The following is a 14,534-nucleotide window of genomic DNA, read 5'->3' as shown; positions in this document are numbered from 1 at the left end:
TGGCTATTAATTTAATGAGGAAATAGCTCTGTAGGTGGGTGGTGGAATTAACCCTTTCATTTCACTCCCATTTCCTGATGTTAATCCTTTCCCCTAAGATGCTAATCACTCTGCTGCAGAGGAAAGGGGCAAATCACTTCCAATGGATTGAAGATCGAAATACAGATTCATACAGCTTCACATTTGCAAAACGGTACATTATTCTGGGCTTTTATTTATCACTTCAACCAACTTTCATAACCTGATGCCTTTCAGATATGAAGGCTTAGTGTTTGGGAAAGGAATAGAATTTTAGTCCCAACATACCTGGAGTGTACTAAGTTGAAAGCAGTTTACTGAATTTTTCTGAAAAAATGCTAGATCTGAGGGTGCAAAAGCTTTCAGTACCCCAAGGCAATTTAACATATGACGCATTGTTAGAAGGTGCTACATATTTTATCATTTAAAAAAAAATATGAAACTGCAGATTTATTTAGGAGGAAATAGTTACAAATCAGAAGTGCTTACCTCTGCATGTGAACCTCGGTGAACAGACTTTACCACAATGGCTTTGTTCTTTTCTTCTATGTCAAATCCATAGTCATCCTCTTCTGGAAGAATCTTGGAACAACATTAAAAATTAAAATCTTTAACAAACAAGGGTTGTGGGGTTTTTTGCAATAATAATAATAATCTATTTGGCCATTCCAATAAACTAAAAATTTGGGGAGAAGAATTTGTATTCTTCTTTTTAAAATAAATTTTATTGATTTTTATAATATAAACAAATACACACAGCACAAAACAGTGCACAATGATATGTGCTCCCACCACCCAACAACAATCATTCCTACAAATCAATTTGTATTATTCTTTAGCCTTTAATGATAAGAGTTTTACTTATTTTTTCCTCCGAATGATGAAGATCTTTTTACTAAGGTGATTACTTGTTAAGAAAAGCTGTATTCATACTAAGTAGAAATGCAGAGTTTCAATTGCTTCTTGTTTCAGCTCAGTATGTATAATTGATGCCTTCAAGACAATGACTGGCATACATGATGCCATGAGTTTGACACCTATGTTCTCGATTGGATCTCAATTGGATCTAATTAGAAATTAGATTTCAGAATTATTTGAAAATGCACCAAATGATTTTTTTTGGTTCTTTTTCCAAAGTTATGACTATAATTCAACATAATTATATCCATAACTTTAAACTCTAAGCAAACATGTATTGTTGGGATGCTAACCAGAGTAAATCATTTATAAATATTATATACTGGTGATGTACTTACTACAATTCTGGCATAAATAATCTTTGATTTTAAACCCCCTTTAAATCCAAAACAGAGTTCCGCAAAGTTAGCATAAAATGTAATCTCAGATCATTAATGCAAATATTTATTTCTATATATCCCTCTAGCTTCTCATTAAATTTATCAGAATTGTAGAATAATATTTCATCCAAATGAAGAAATATCTCTAAGTAGTTCTAAGTTTTAATAAAAGTCTACTCATAGATTTGATACTCTCGATCTTAAACACCATGCAATTTTGTACAAGCCAGTTCATATTTAACAAATTCATGCAGGTGCTAATGACCTGGTTTAGAAAAGAGAAGGAAGTCAACAGGTTTTTTTAGATAAGCTAGTTTAGATATTAGGAGTCATGTATCAGTGGCATATGTTGTCTACAACTATCACCATTTCTTCATACCTAAACCACAATGATAGTAAATTGAATCAGATCCAAAAGTTAATTTCTGCCTCTTCCCATGATTGGGTCTCCTATGTCAATTCCCATTGACCAAGTGATCCATTTTTTTCCTCTGTCAAAAAAATGTACAATTGTTCTTGGCTTCCGCATTGAAGACCCCCAGTGATGGCGAACCTTTTTTTGCTCGGGTGCCAAAAGAACATGCGTGTGCACTATCGCACATGCACGAGTGCCCACACCCATAATTCAATGCCTGGGGAGTGCGAAAACAGCTTCCCCCACTCCCCAGAGGCTTTCTGGAGGCTGGAAACATCCTATTTCCCAACTTCTGGTGGGCCCAGTAGGCTCATGTTCCGCCCTCACCAAGCTCCAAAGGCTTCCCTGGAGCCAGGGGTGGGTAAAAATTCCCTCCCCCATTCCCCTGAAGGCTCTTTGGAAGCCAAAAATGCCTCCCCAGAGCCTCTGTGCGAGCCAAAAATAAGCTGGCCGGCACACACATGCACATTGGAGCTGAGCTAGGGCAACAGCTCATGTACCAGGAGATATGGCTTCGTGTGCCACCTGTGGAACCCGTGCCATAGGTTTGTCATCACTGGGCTAGTCCTTATGTAATATATCCATTCATTGTTGGGTTTTATTTCTTAAAGGGATATGCAGTTGAAAATCTCTTTCTGTATTTACAGCAGATTAATTGGCACGCAATGTGTTGGAATTACAAGGTTTTTGGTTAGAATTGAATGCATTGGTCTGGATTGACTTTTCTTACCAGCAGGCTTTTAGCTAAGATGTTTTCAATAAGTTTGAAGTCATTTCGCAGAGGCTTACTCTTCGAATTTGTACCTTCCATCTCCTCATCAGCATGAAAACGGAAGTACTGAGACTCATCTCTGAATTCACTCTTCTCCAATACTTGAGACCAAAAAGTGGGAAGCAGGAAAACATGCCATTAGTTTCATAAATCTAAATGAATCTGCAAGTATAGTCACAGTCTTAAATTAATGTCAGCCATTGCAGTCTTATATATATAATGTTCCCTCGATTTCCGCAGGGGATGCGTTCCGAGACCACCCGCAAAAGTTGAATTTCCGCGAAGTAGAGATGCGGAAGTAAATACACTATATTTGGCTATCGACAATATCACAAGCCTTCCCTTAACACTTTAAACCCTTAAATTACAATTTCCCATTCCCTTAACAACCATTTACTCACCATTATTACTGGTACTCACCATTGAATAAGACACTAAGGGATCCTGATATTTATAAACATAATTATTTATTAACAATAATTTTTTTTTTTGTTATTTATTTGCAAAAATTATTAGTTTGGCGATGACATATGACATCATCGGGTGGGGAAAACCGTGGTATAGGGGAAAAAAACACGAAGTATTTTTTAATTAGTATTTTTTGAAAAACCGTGGTATAGGCTATTCACGAAGTTCGAACCCGCGAAAATCGAGGGAACACTGTATAAGCTATATATGGTTTCTAAAGAGTCCTTAATATCCTCCTTAAATATCTGGGGTTAACTGCTAAACTTTGGGTTATGTCCATGAACAGGATCATTTGTCATTGAAAGACATTACGTTACATCCTGAGATAATTCTCTGAAAAAAATTTCAAGAAACATGTGCTTTGTCCTATCTGGGTGGAAAAAAAAGTTTTTTTAAAAAAAAATAAAATCAAATTAACAATGTTTCTTTCTGGAAAAATAGACAATTGATGCTATAGTTACAGAGAAAACCTCAGTGTGAAATTAGCAGGATTCCTCTAACATAAACACAACGTTCAAAGCAAGTTTTTGGCTTAAATCAGTTCCTTCCCTTTCCTTATCTCGCTCGCCATTTTCAAACTCGATAAATTGATGGTTTGTGTCTTGCTGGCCCCCAATGGGAAAAAGTTGTTCTCTTTGCATCATGTCTGACACTGTGTCTCTGCAGCTAGCCAGGAGACTGGCTTTCACACTGCTGACACAGAATCTAAAATATCCAAGGGAGGACACAAAACAACGGCTGCTTTTCATCCATTGCTTGGAAAAATTCCAATTGGTAAACATAGGTCCATTGTGTTGCCTACCAAAGGCCATCCCATCCCATGAAAAACTGAAAATGGACATAGTGCTAAATTTACTCCTCAGCTGCAGCTCTTCTCCTTCAGCACTTTTAAAGTCATTTACTCGTCTGAAATGTGTCAACCCAGTTTAAATATGGAAGTCATATACTAATAGCTTCAGAAAGAACATTTATTTATTAGATTTGTATGCCGCCCCTCTCCGTAGACTCGGGGCGGCTCACAACAGCAATAGAACAATTCATAACAAATCTAATAATTTAAAAACATTTTTAAAAACCCCCATTATTAATCAGCATACCAAACAAACATACCATACATAAATTGTATAGGCCCGGGCGAGATATCTCAGTTACCCCATGCCTGGCGGCAAAGGTGGGTTTTAAGGAGTTTACGGAAGGCAAGGAGGGTGGGGGCAGTTCTAATCTCTGGGGGGAGCTGGTTCCAGAGAGTCAGGGCCGCCACAGAGAAGGCTCTTCCCCTGGGACCCGCCAAATGACGTTGTTTAGTCGACGGGACCCGGAGAAGGCCCACTCTGTGGGACCTAATCACTCGCTGGGATTCGTGCGGCAGAAGGCGGTCCCGGAGATATTCTGGTCCGATGCCATGAAGGGCTTTATAGGTCATAACCAACACTTTGAATTGTGACTGGAAATTGATCGGCAACCAATGCAGACTGCGGAGTGTTGGTGTGACATGGGCATACCTGGGGAAGCCCATGATTGCTCTCGCGGCTGCATTTTGTACGATCTGAAGTTTCCGAACACTTTTCAAAGATAGAGAGCGTTACAGTAGTCGAATCTCAAGGTGATGAGGGCATGAGTGACTGTGAGCAATATTGTTAGAATGTCTAGGTAATAAACCTTCAACAAACTTTAAGCAGAGTAACTTCAGCAATATGGGTTAGTCAGTCAATGAATCAGACTTAGTACAAAATAGAACAATATTATTAATGTACAAATAGGCAAATAAACAATAGTAGTTGCACAGTCCAATATCATACACATATAATCCTAATAATGGTTTTACAAACCAGGTTATCGCACAGTAAAATATACACACATCAAATATAACTCTCTCTAGTATAAACTCCCCCTAAGAGGAACATTGTTGGCTCCCTCTTATGGCCAACCAGCAAATGACTCTTAAAGATACAGTTTTAAACTTACAGTGTTCCCTCAATTTTCGTGGGGGATGCGTTCTGAGACCGCCCACGAAAGTCGAATTTCCACGAAGTAGAGATGCGGAAGTAAATACACTATTTTTGGCTATGAACAGTATCACAAGCCATCCCTTAACACTTTAAACCCCTAAATTGCAATTTCCCATTCCCTTAGCAACCATTTAGATTATTACTCACCATGTTTATTTATTAAAGTTTATTTTAAAAAATATTTATTAAAGGCAGACAAAAGTTTGACGATGACATATGACGTCATTGGGCAGGAAAAACCATGGTATAGGGAAAAAAACTGCAAAGTATTTTTTTAATTAATATATTTGAAAAACAGTGGTATAGACTTTTCGCGAAGTTCGAACCCACGAAAATTGAGGGAACACTGTACATTGTTATCTTCCGTATTGCAACACCCAACATAGTTACATACAGTATACTAACAAATATTATCTATGAAAGATATATAAAAGGAATGAGCAGGTGCATTGCTTATCACCCATTTATAGAGTTCATTCAGATTCACTGAACTGGGTGAATTCATTCACAAAATTCCTGTATTATATAGGGCAAGTCAGTTTGGGGTACATGTGTGTTGTGGCCTGCCAGGGGCCCGTGCAGCTAATAGCGCATCCCGTTCAAGAGGTGATGCGCCAACAGCCTGTACAGCCAGCACCAAGGTTGGACAGTGAGGAGAAAGGTAAGGAGTCAGTATTTGTATTTGTATTTATTAGATTTGTATGCCGCCCCTCTCTGAAGACTCGGGGCGGCTAACAACAATAAAAAAGTCAATGTAAACAAATCTAATATTAAAAATAATCTTAAAAACCCCAATTTAAAGAACCAATCATACATACAAGCATACCATGTATAAATTACATAAGCCTAGGGGGAAGGGAAAATTTCAATTCCCCCATGCCTGACGACAGAGGTGGGTTTTAAGGAGCAAAAGGCAAGGAGGGTGGGGGCAACTCTGATATCTGGGGGGAGCTGGTTCCAGAGGGTCGGGGCCGCCACAGAGAAGGCTCTTCTCCTTGGTCCCGCCAAGCGACATTGTTTAGTCGACGGGACACGGAGAAGGCCAACTCTGTGGGACCTAACCGGTCGCTGGGATTCGTGCGGCAGAAGGCGGTCCCAGAGACAGTGTCAGAGATAGATGTTCATTCAGGGACTTTGGGACCTCCAGCACCTCTTGGCAGTGATGAGGAAGAAGAGGCTTCTCCTCTTCTTAATGCAAGAGCACGCAGGGCTGCCAAGAGGCAGGAGTGGCTACTCCAGAGGAGGTCTCCTCGGGAGTAAAACCTGGGGCTAATTGGCCACTTTCCTAATCTATTTAAGAACAGCAGAGAGAGCTGAAAGGCTGCAGGAAACAACATTTTAGAATTGTGTATCCTTTGTGAGTACCTCATGTCTAAGAAACTCTCTACTCTGCTTTCTTGCTTCGGCTTGCTTATCGAGAAAGACTTCTAGGCATTTTGCCAAGCCTTTGAAACTTCGTGCAATAACAAGAAATAATTGCATTGCTCTGAATTAAGACTTTGCTGAACTTATGACAGCTGCTAATGAAAATTAATTAGCACCTGAGTTTTTATAAGAAAAGATTGCATTTAGATTTGTGTGTGTGTGTTTTCATTAATAAGCCAGTTAATAATATTGGTTTATTGATTTAATTAAGTTCATGCAATCTGTGTTTATTATATTCATAAACGGGCAGAACAGCATTCTAGTCCTGCCTTAGTTATGAAGCTAACTGGGTGACTTTGGGCCATTCACGCTCTCCTAGACCTAAGGAGACAGTAATAGAAAAAAACTTCTGAAAATGTTGAACTATCACTGTTCTAATCCTTAGACCTGCAAATTATGGGGACTACAATTTAGCTCCTAAATCACAATAGGCTGACATAGAAAGGACCGAATTATTTTCTCTATTTTTCATGTTCAGCAATGTATATAGGTGCTCAGTCATCCCAAACAGTACCGTCAATAAGCTTGGGAAAAAACCTGGTCTAAATAAATGACAAATAATACATGGATGGTGGAGCAGGGACCATCTGATGAGGGAAATGGAACCTAACAACCTAATGAGGAAAATTAAATCTAACATAAACAAAGGACAGAGAATGTTCAGTTCTGAGCATTGAAGTCCAGCAGCAGTTAAATGGTAATGTCCAAAGCCCCTTTATGGCCCTGTTTACATCTATTTTGATGCCTTAAAACTAGCGGTGGGCTACGAGCTGGAACGCAAAATTGTGCTCGCCATCGCAGCTCGTAAGTGCTTGCGGGGTCAGCGCGATTTTGCTTCTGCACCTGTGGAGATAGGAAAATCATGCACGGAGTCTCAGGGAAAACCTCAGCGAAACATGGGTGCACCTGCGGCTCCGTGCATGATTTCCACAGGTGCAGAAGCAAAATTGCACTAGCCCTGCAAGCACTTACAAGCCGCAGCGGCTAGCACAATTTAGCGTTCAGGCTCATAAGCCCACCGCTGCTTAAAACCTTCAGCACAGATGTCCATGTAGCTCCTCTGCACTTTATTCCTGTTACTATCAATGCTCATGTTGTAAAAGTAGAGAAGATGATTCACCAGAAGGCCTGCCAGCACCTCTGACAAATTAGGTTACACAGCATAAATTGGAAATATCCCTGCCTAAGGCCATGGATGAAAGCCGAAAACTGGATCAGTCGTCTCATAACCTCAAAAATAATGTGCGGTAAGTGGTCATCGCATTAATAAAATGCAATTCTTTGGGAGAAGGGCCTTTGGTTTATTATTACAATATACATTTGGTATGCTGCATAAAGCCATGCTTATGAAGTATCTTTGCTAATTCAAAAAGAACATTATAAGAGCATAAATGCCAATTTGCTCAGGAGGAGGTTCAAAGAATTTGGCTTGCTAGAAAATGCTCTCAGTATTTCTTAAATCCGTTTCTTTTTTCCTATTTTTCCTTCAAATGTCCAGAATACAATAGTTATTGGGACAAGAATACAAAGAGAAGTAGAAAATAAATTACATTAATGAAAACTGCCTGAACAGCTGCCAGAATAATCTGTGGCCATTGTGTCTTTATTGCGTAGCAAACAAAGAAGACTGTGATGTGTGTGGAAGAATTGTCTTTCATTTCATGGAGCCTTTGGTGCTCACTGAAATACATCAGTATACAGAGAAGCCTTGGAAGTAAAATCCAAGTTGGATATGATTATCTTATCTAATATCCCTATGGGTTTTGTGTTTTGGATGGAAGTTATGTTTATTGTTTATGTTTTTAATTACTTTAAAAAGAAGAAAATGAACATAAGCAAGCAAAAGAAGGAGTAGAAAAGAAAAAATGATTCAGAAAAATGCTATCTAGCAGGAATTATAGCACCAAATTGTACAGCTAGTGCTCAGGACATGTTAGTGTTCAGGGGGTGAGACATTAACCATAAAATCATTACTGATTTATTCATTCATTCATTTTGTATGGAAAAATACATGAATCCCTATATAGGCTGATACCTTAGCTGCTTCAGAATTATTTCTCAAACAAAATGATCAACAAATGGACTGATTGCTTTCTATTACATTGCTTTCTATTATATTTCACCAGAAGAGCCCTTCACTCCTCCACTCGAAACAGAATACCCTACGAAAATAGACTAACAATCCTGGGCCTAGAAAGCCTAGAACTACGGCGCCTAAAACATGATTTGAGTATTGCCCACAAGATCATATGCTGCAACGTCCTATCGGTCAATGACTACTTCAGCTTCAACCGCAACAACACAAGAGCATGCAACAGATTCAAACTTAATACAAACCGCTCCAAACTTGACTGTAAAAAATATGATTTCAACAATCGAGTTATCGAAGCGTGGAACTCATTACCAGACTCAATTGTGTCAACCCCTAACCCCGAACATTTCTCCCTTAGACTCTCCACGATTGACCTCTGCAGGTTCCTAAGAGGCCAGTAAGGGGCGTACATAAGTGCACTGGTATGCCTCTCGTCCCCTGTCCAATTGTCTTTCCTTTCTCTCACTTATGATATATATTTTCTTTCTTTCATATATCCTCTCCTCTAAGTTCACTTTTACCCTTATATATATTATCACATGTCTATTTTCTTCCTATGTATTTGTGTATTGGACAAATGAATAAATAAATAAATTAAATAAATAAAAATTCACAAATCTTCACACATTGGACTAGGTTCACATATCACACAAAGCCATAAGTTGGTTAACCATTGTTTACTTAACCTCAGTTGGCAGGGCTTGAAAAGCACTTCAAGTTACAAAATGTGGTTTACATACCACAAAGGCTGGGTTCATGCAATATATAAAAAATGTATTATAGCTGAGCTAAAACCTCTCTTCTCTTATTGCTCTCTTCTGTACAAGATCCATTTAACATACAAGGATTTTCATTTCATTCTCTATATTTATCCTTCCATCTTGTAATTGTTGTTTTGATATAAGAAGATCACTTTTATCTAATAACTGGTGATATCTTAGTATTTTAGTATGGGAGAAAAGATTTGGATAAGTGATTAATTCGTTTGGGGATAGCCATCTAGGTATTTAGGTGTAGTAGCTCTTCTTAATCGAGTACCAAATTGTTATTAAAGTTTTTCGGAGATAATGATTTTTAAAGTATTTATGTATTTTATGATAGTCTATTGTTAAAAATGCATGCCATCCAGCAAGAAGATCGAAGCCCTCTATAGTTAGGAGTCTTGTGTTTTTAAGAATGACCCAGTCTCTTATCATTCTTAAGATTGTAGCCTGATAGTATGTATGAAAGTTGGGGAGTCCAAGGCCACCTCTGATTCTATGGTCCTGAAGATTTTTCAATTTTATTCTGGCCTTCTTCTTGGCCCAGATGAATTTCCTTATTTCTTTGTGTAACGAATCAAAAAATGATTTGTTTAAATTTGTTGGGGCTACTTGAAAAAGGTATAGGAATCATTTCATTCTCTTGCCTCACTTTCTTGCTGATATGTGACCTGCACACAGCCAGATAGATAGATAGATAGATAGATAGATAGATAGATAGATAGATAGATAGATAGATAGACAGACAGACAGACAGACAGACAGACAGACAGACAGACAGACAGACAGACAGACAGACAGACAGACAGACAGACAGATGGAATAGCGAGTGAAGGAATGTAATTCCAATCCTCAGTGTTACAAATCTTCTTTGTTGTTGACTCTATAGAATGAAACATCTGAATTGTAATTTATTTGCAAATATATTTCTTACCAGAGAAATCTAACATTTACAGACTGATTTGTGAAGAATTGATGGGTGAAAAGGTCTTTCTTGAAGTTTGTTCCAAACATCTAATTTTATGAAGGAAGTACTTTTCCATCACCAAGAAGATCTGATGAGATTCTGTGCTGCTTCTATCTCCTACTTTTGAGTAACTGAACCTGGACTTAGATTTTAACCTTCTTCCCTCAATAGGAGACAACCACTGACTCCACCAAGTTTAAACTATGACCACTTCTGCTTTTCAAATGTAGCTCTCATCCTAAATTGAGATGAAAACGATTCTTTATCAGAATTTTACTATTTTTACACAGAAGGAAAGCAGCTAGGATAGCTGGGCTTGTCTTTTGCCTAACAGTCCAGTTTAGTAGCTATCAAAAGCAACTACAGTGTTCCCTCGATTTTCGCGGGTTCGAACTTTGCGAAAAGTCTATACCACGGTTTTTCAAAAATATTAATTAAAAAATACTTTGCGGGTTTTTTCCCTATACCACGGTTTTTCCCGCCCGATGACGTCATATGTGATTGCCAAACTTTCATCCGACTTTAATAAAAAAAATTTTAATAAACTTTAATAAATAAACATGGTGAGTAATGATCTAAATGGTTGCTAAGGGAATGGGAAATTGCACTTTAAGGGTTTAAAGTGTTAAAGGAAGGATTGTGATACTGTTCACAGCCAAAAATAGTGTATTTACTTCCGCATCTCTACTTCGTGGAAATTCGACTTTCGCGGGCAGCCTCGGAACGCATCCCCCGCGAAAATCGAGGGAAAACTGTATTACATTGAAAATACACTGGTCAGAAAAATTAAGGGAACACTCAAATAACACATCCTAGATCTGAATGAATGAAATATTCTCATTGAATACTTTGTTCTGTACAAAGTTGAATGTGCTGACAACAAAATAAAATTGATTGTCAACCAGTGTTGCTTCCTAAGTGGACAGTTTGATTTCACAGATGTTTGAGTTACTTGGAGTTATATTCTGTTGTTTAAGTATTTACTTTATTATTACTTTTTGAGCAGTGTATATTGGAATAATGATCGTGATTCCAGGAGATATAATCCAGAGTGTGCTTAATTTTAAAAAAAGTCTGTCATAAAATTCACCACGTTTGTTGGTTAAAGAAACAAAGTTAAATCCTTATTAATTGGTTAGGATAAGGAGGAATTAGCGGCTTACCATGATGCATAAAACCATTGTTACAGAGCCCGACTCCCAGTGCCACAGCATCCTCTCTGGTCTGACAGTCTCCCTAGCAACAAGAAAAGATAAATGTTATACCCTGGGCAAATCGTAATTCAAACAATCCTACCACAACTAGATCCCAGTTCCCAAATGAACAGAGCAGTCCTTTACAAAGAAACAGTAGAAGTAATTAAAGCAGGACTCCCTTTACTTAAATCCCATTCACTCCTAAATATAGTACCTTTTGTCTCCCCTAAGCTTTGAGAAGACAAAGACCAGAATCTCATAAAGGAGCTGTTTTTAACAGTACACAGTTGCAGCCAGTTGTCTGTGTGAAGCAGCTTTCTTTTACTAGCAATATAATCAAAGCCATCTATAGCTGGCTTTGATTTATACATAGCATAAAATATCAGAATAAGAGGCAGCAGAACCTACTGAAGGATAGTGATTCCTTACTTAGAGTTCTCAAATATCATTTCTAACAGGGTATAAATACAATAATAAAATATGAAATATCGTGCCTGTGTGCCCCATGAGAAACAGCTGCTTAAAACAATACATATAGTCATATGATTTTATTGTATTCAGGCTAATATTTCTAGGAGTGATGTAATAGGTGTTTTTGGCTGAAAACAAGAAAGTGGAAGGGAAAAAAAGAAACACATTTATTTTGGTGCCAGATCCCCGTTTTATCTGCTGAACCACTTGTGTGGGTGGCCACTTGGAATGGAACAATGTAGGCTCAGTTCCATATGGCAAGCAGCTCACATGAGCCTCTCCAAGGAGAATTGGGCAATTCCAAGTTTACTAGCGTAGTTTCCTCTCTTTAGTAAAGAGAGGAATCTTTTAGTAAACGATAACTCCCACTGGAATACGTTTCCCCTCTGTTCCACTTGAACTTGAAGATACTTTCTCATTTCTCAATCATGCCAGAAACAATGCTCATGGATACTGCTTAGTTGCAGTTCCTGGTCCACTCTAAAATGTACCATTTCTTATTGGAACAGTCAGTAACATAGATATGCGTAAGTACTGTATTGTTCCATGTGTACGATAATACTTTTTCTTAAAAGTATTTACCTAAAAATGGAGGCTCATCTTAGTTTTTATAATGTTTTAAACTAACTACTTATATTCATTGGATCTTACGAGTCTACGGAGAGGGGCGGCATACAAATCTAATAAATAATAATAATAACTTTGTATATTGTTTACTGTTGACACATTGTGAGCTGCCCCGAGTCCATGGAGAGGGGTGGCATACAAATCCAATCAATCAATCAATCAATCAATCAATCAATACTGGGGTGGGGACTCAGAGGAGAACCATGGTTGCAAAAGTGCCAATACCTTATCTCTGCAAATTAGCCTCATGAGTGAAACTTCTGATTGAAGATATAAGGTAACAAGTTTCCTCCAATCATGAGTCTTATGTAACTGACTTCACCTGATGCTGCAGAAAGTGTGAAGTCAGTGCCCAGGTATGTGTTAATGTTGGAGCGTTCTGAGCCCATTAAAATGTTAGAAAACAAAAATAAATACCGGCAACTGTAAGGGGATGTTTTACTCTGCAGAATAAATGTCTTCTATTTAATGTTTAAAATATTGAATTTTGAATTTTGGGTATGAAAAGTGGGGGGCATCCTATACATGGGGGCATTTTATAGATGGAAATATACAATATGTTGCCCTTCCTTCCTTAGATTCCTAAGTCAAACTAATCAATGATTTGGAGGGAAGGCTCAGTTATGAGTTTTGAAAATTCCTTTCTTTTCATTAGAGAACTTTGCCCAGCAAAGTTAATATAGAAAGGAACAAAGGAGGGAAGATGGAAAACTTTTTCTGATAACAAATAAGAAATAATTCCCTCAACACTGTCAAACTATTTACTAAGTCTGCACTATTATTACTACTAGTTTTTTTTCTCATCCCATTTCCTCCCACTTATGACTATATGACTGTAACTTGTTGCTTGTATCCTTAAGATTTGTATGAATATTGACTGTTTCTTCATTGCTTATTTGACCCCTATGACAATCATTAAGTGTTGTACCTCATGATTCTTGACAAATGAATATTTTCTGTTATGTACACTGAGAGCATCTGCACCAAAGACAAATTCCTTGTGTATCCAATCACATTTGGCCAATAAAGAATTCTATTCTATTCTATTCTAAGCAAGAAGTGGGAATACACAGCACTTCTGCTCCATTTTATTATTATTTATTATTATTTATTAGATTTGTATGCCGCCCCTCTCCGCCGACTTCTTGGGCTACACATGAACAAATCTCCATGGTTTCCAATTATATACATGCAGGATAAATTATGGCCAGGAACTTTCAACAGCAATAGGATAAAGTAGATGCATTTGGCTTAGCAACTCATTCACACCCAGGACAATAAACCACGCAAGACAAAGACTGAGGCTTGTGAAAACTACTGAACAGACCTTTAGTAAGCCAAGTGCATAATAGTTTTAAGAGGACACTATTATGTGCACCAAACCTCTCAATTAGCTTTTATAATGATCAATACTCCTTTCTAGCCTTTTCCTTATCTTATGATCTCAGAAAAAGATTGGTAAATTAAGACTTTCATTTTGCTTACCTTTTGTCTCTAGAGTAATTGCTCCCCCCCCCCCCCCGCTCTTTGTTTCCTTTTTCATTCTACACCAGGATGAAAAAGGAAACAAAAACCACTTGATACCTTCCATCCCTATTTTTATCCCTGGGCGTTGCCTCAAAAATAAGGTACTAATTGGAAATGAATAGCAATTCATTAATGAAAGGCAATTTCCAGCACTAGGTACCCTGTAGCAGCTATGGATGATAGGGCCAACAGATCAGGGCTTAAAAAATTGGGCATTCACTAGATAAGTGTTTTTCAACCAGTGTGCCGTGAGACATGGTCAGGTGTGCCGCGAAGCTCAGAGAGAGAAAGAAAGCAAGAGAGAGAGAAAGAGAGCAAGAGAAAGAAAGCAAGAGAGAGAGAGAAAGAAAGAGAAAGAAAGCGAGAGAGAGAGAGAAAGAGAGGGAGGGAAGGAGAGAGAGAGAAAGACATAGAGGGAGGGAGGTAGGGAGGGAGAGAAAGAGAGCAAAAAAAGAGAGGAAGGAAGGAAGAGAAAGAAAGAGGGATGG

General features: G+C 38.1%; 1 protein-coding gene across 2 annotated transcripts in view; it reads right to left on the bottom strand.

Annotated features, from left to right (window-relative positions):
• Positions 1-14,534, bottom strand: part of PREX1 (phosphatidylinositol-3,4,5-trisphosphate dependent Rac exchange factor 1) — a 287,903-nt gene that overhangs the window by 71,696 nt on the left and 201,673 nt on the right. For both annotated transcript variants that reach the window (XM_070744658.1, XM_070744659.1), the window contains exons 15-17: positions 11,389-11,461; positions 2,462-2,604; positions 508-600 (exon numbers count right to left, since the gene is read on the bottom strand). In XM_070744658.1, coding sequence (XP_070600759.1) covers positions 508-600; positions 2,462-2,604; positions 11,389-11,461 — 309 coding nt within the window. The remainder of the gene's footprint in view (positions 1-507; positions 601-2,461; positions 2,605-11,388; positions 11,462-14,534) is intronic.

This window comes from Erythrolamprus reginae, chromosome 3 (assembly GCF_031021105.1).
Source record: "Erythrolamprus reginae isolate rEryReg1 chromosome 3, rEryReg1.hap1, whole genome shotgun sequence".
Classification (NCBI taxonomy): domain Eukaryota; kingdom Metazoa; phylum Chordata; class Lepidosauria; order Squamata; family Dipsadidae; genus Erythrolamprus; species Erythrolamprus reginae.
This window is presented reverse-complemented; position numbering and strand designations above follow the sequence as displayed.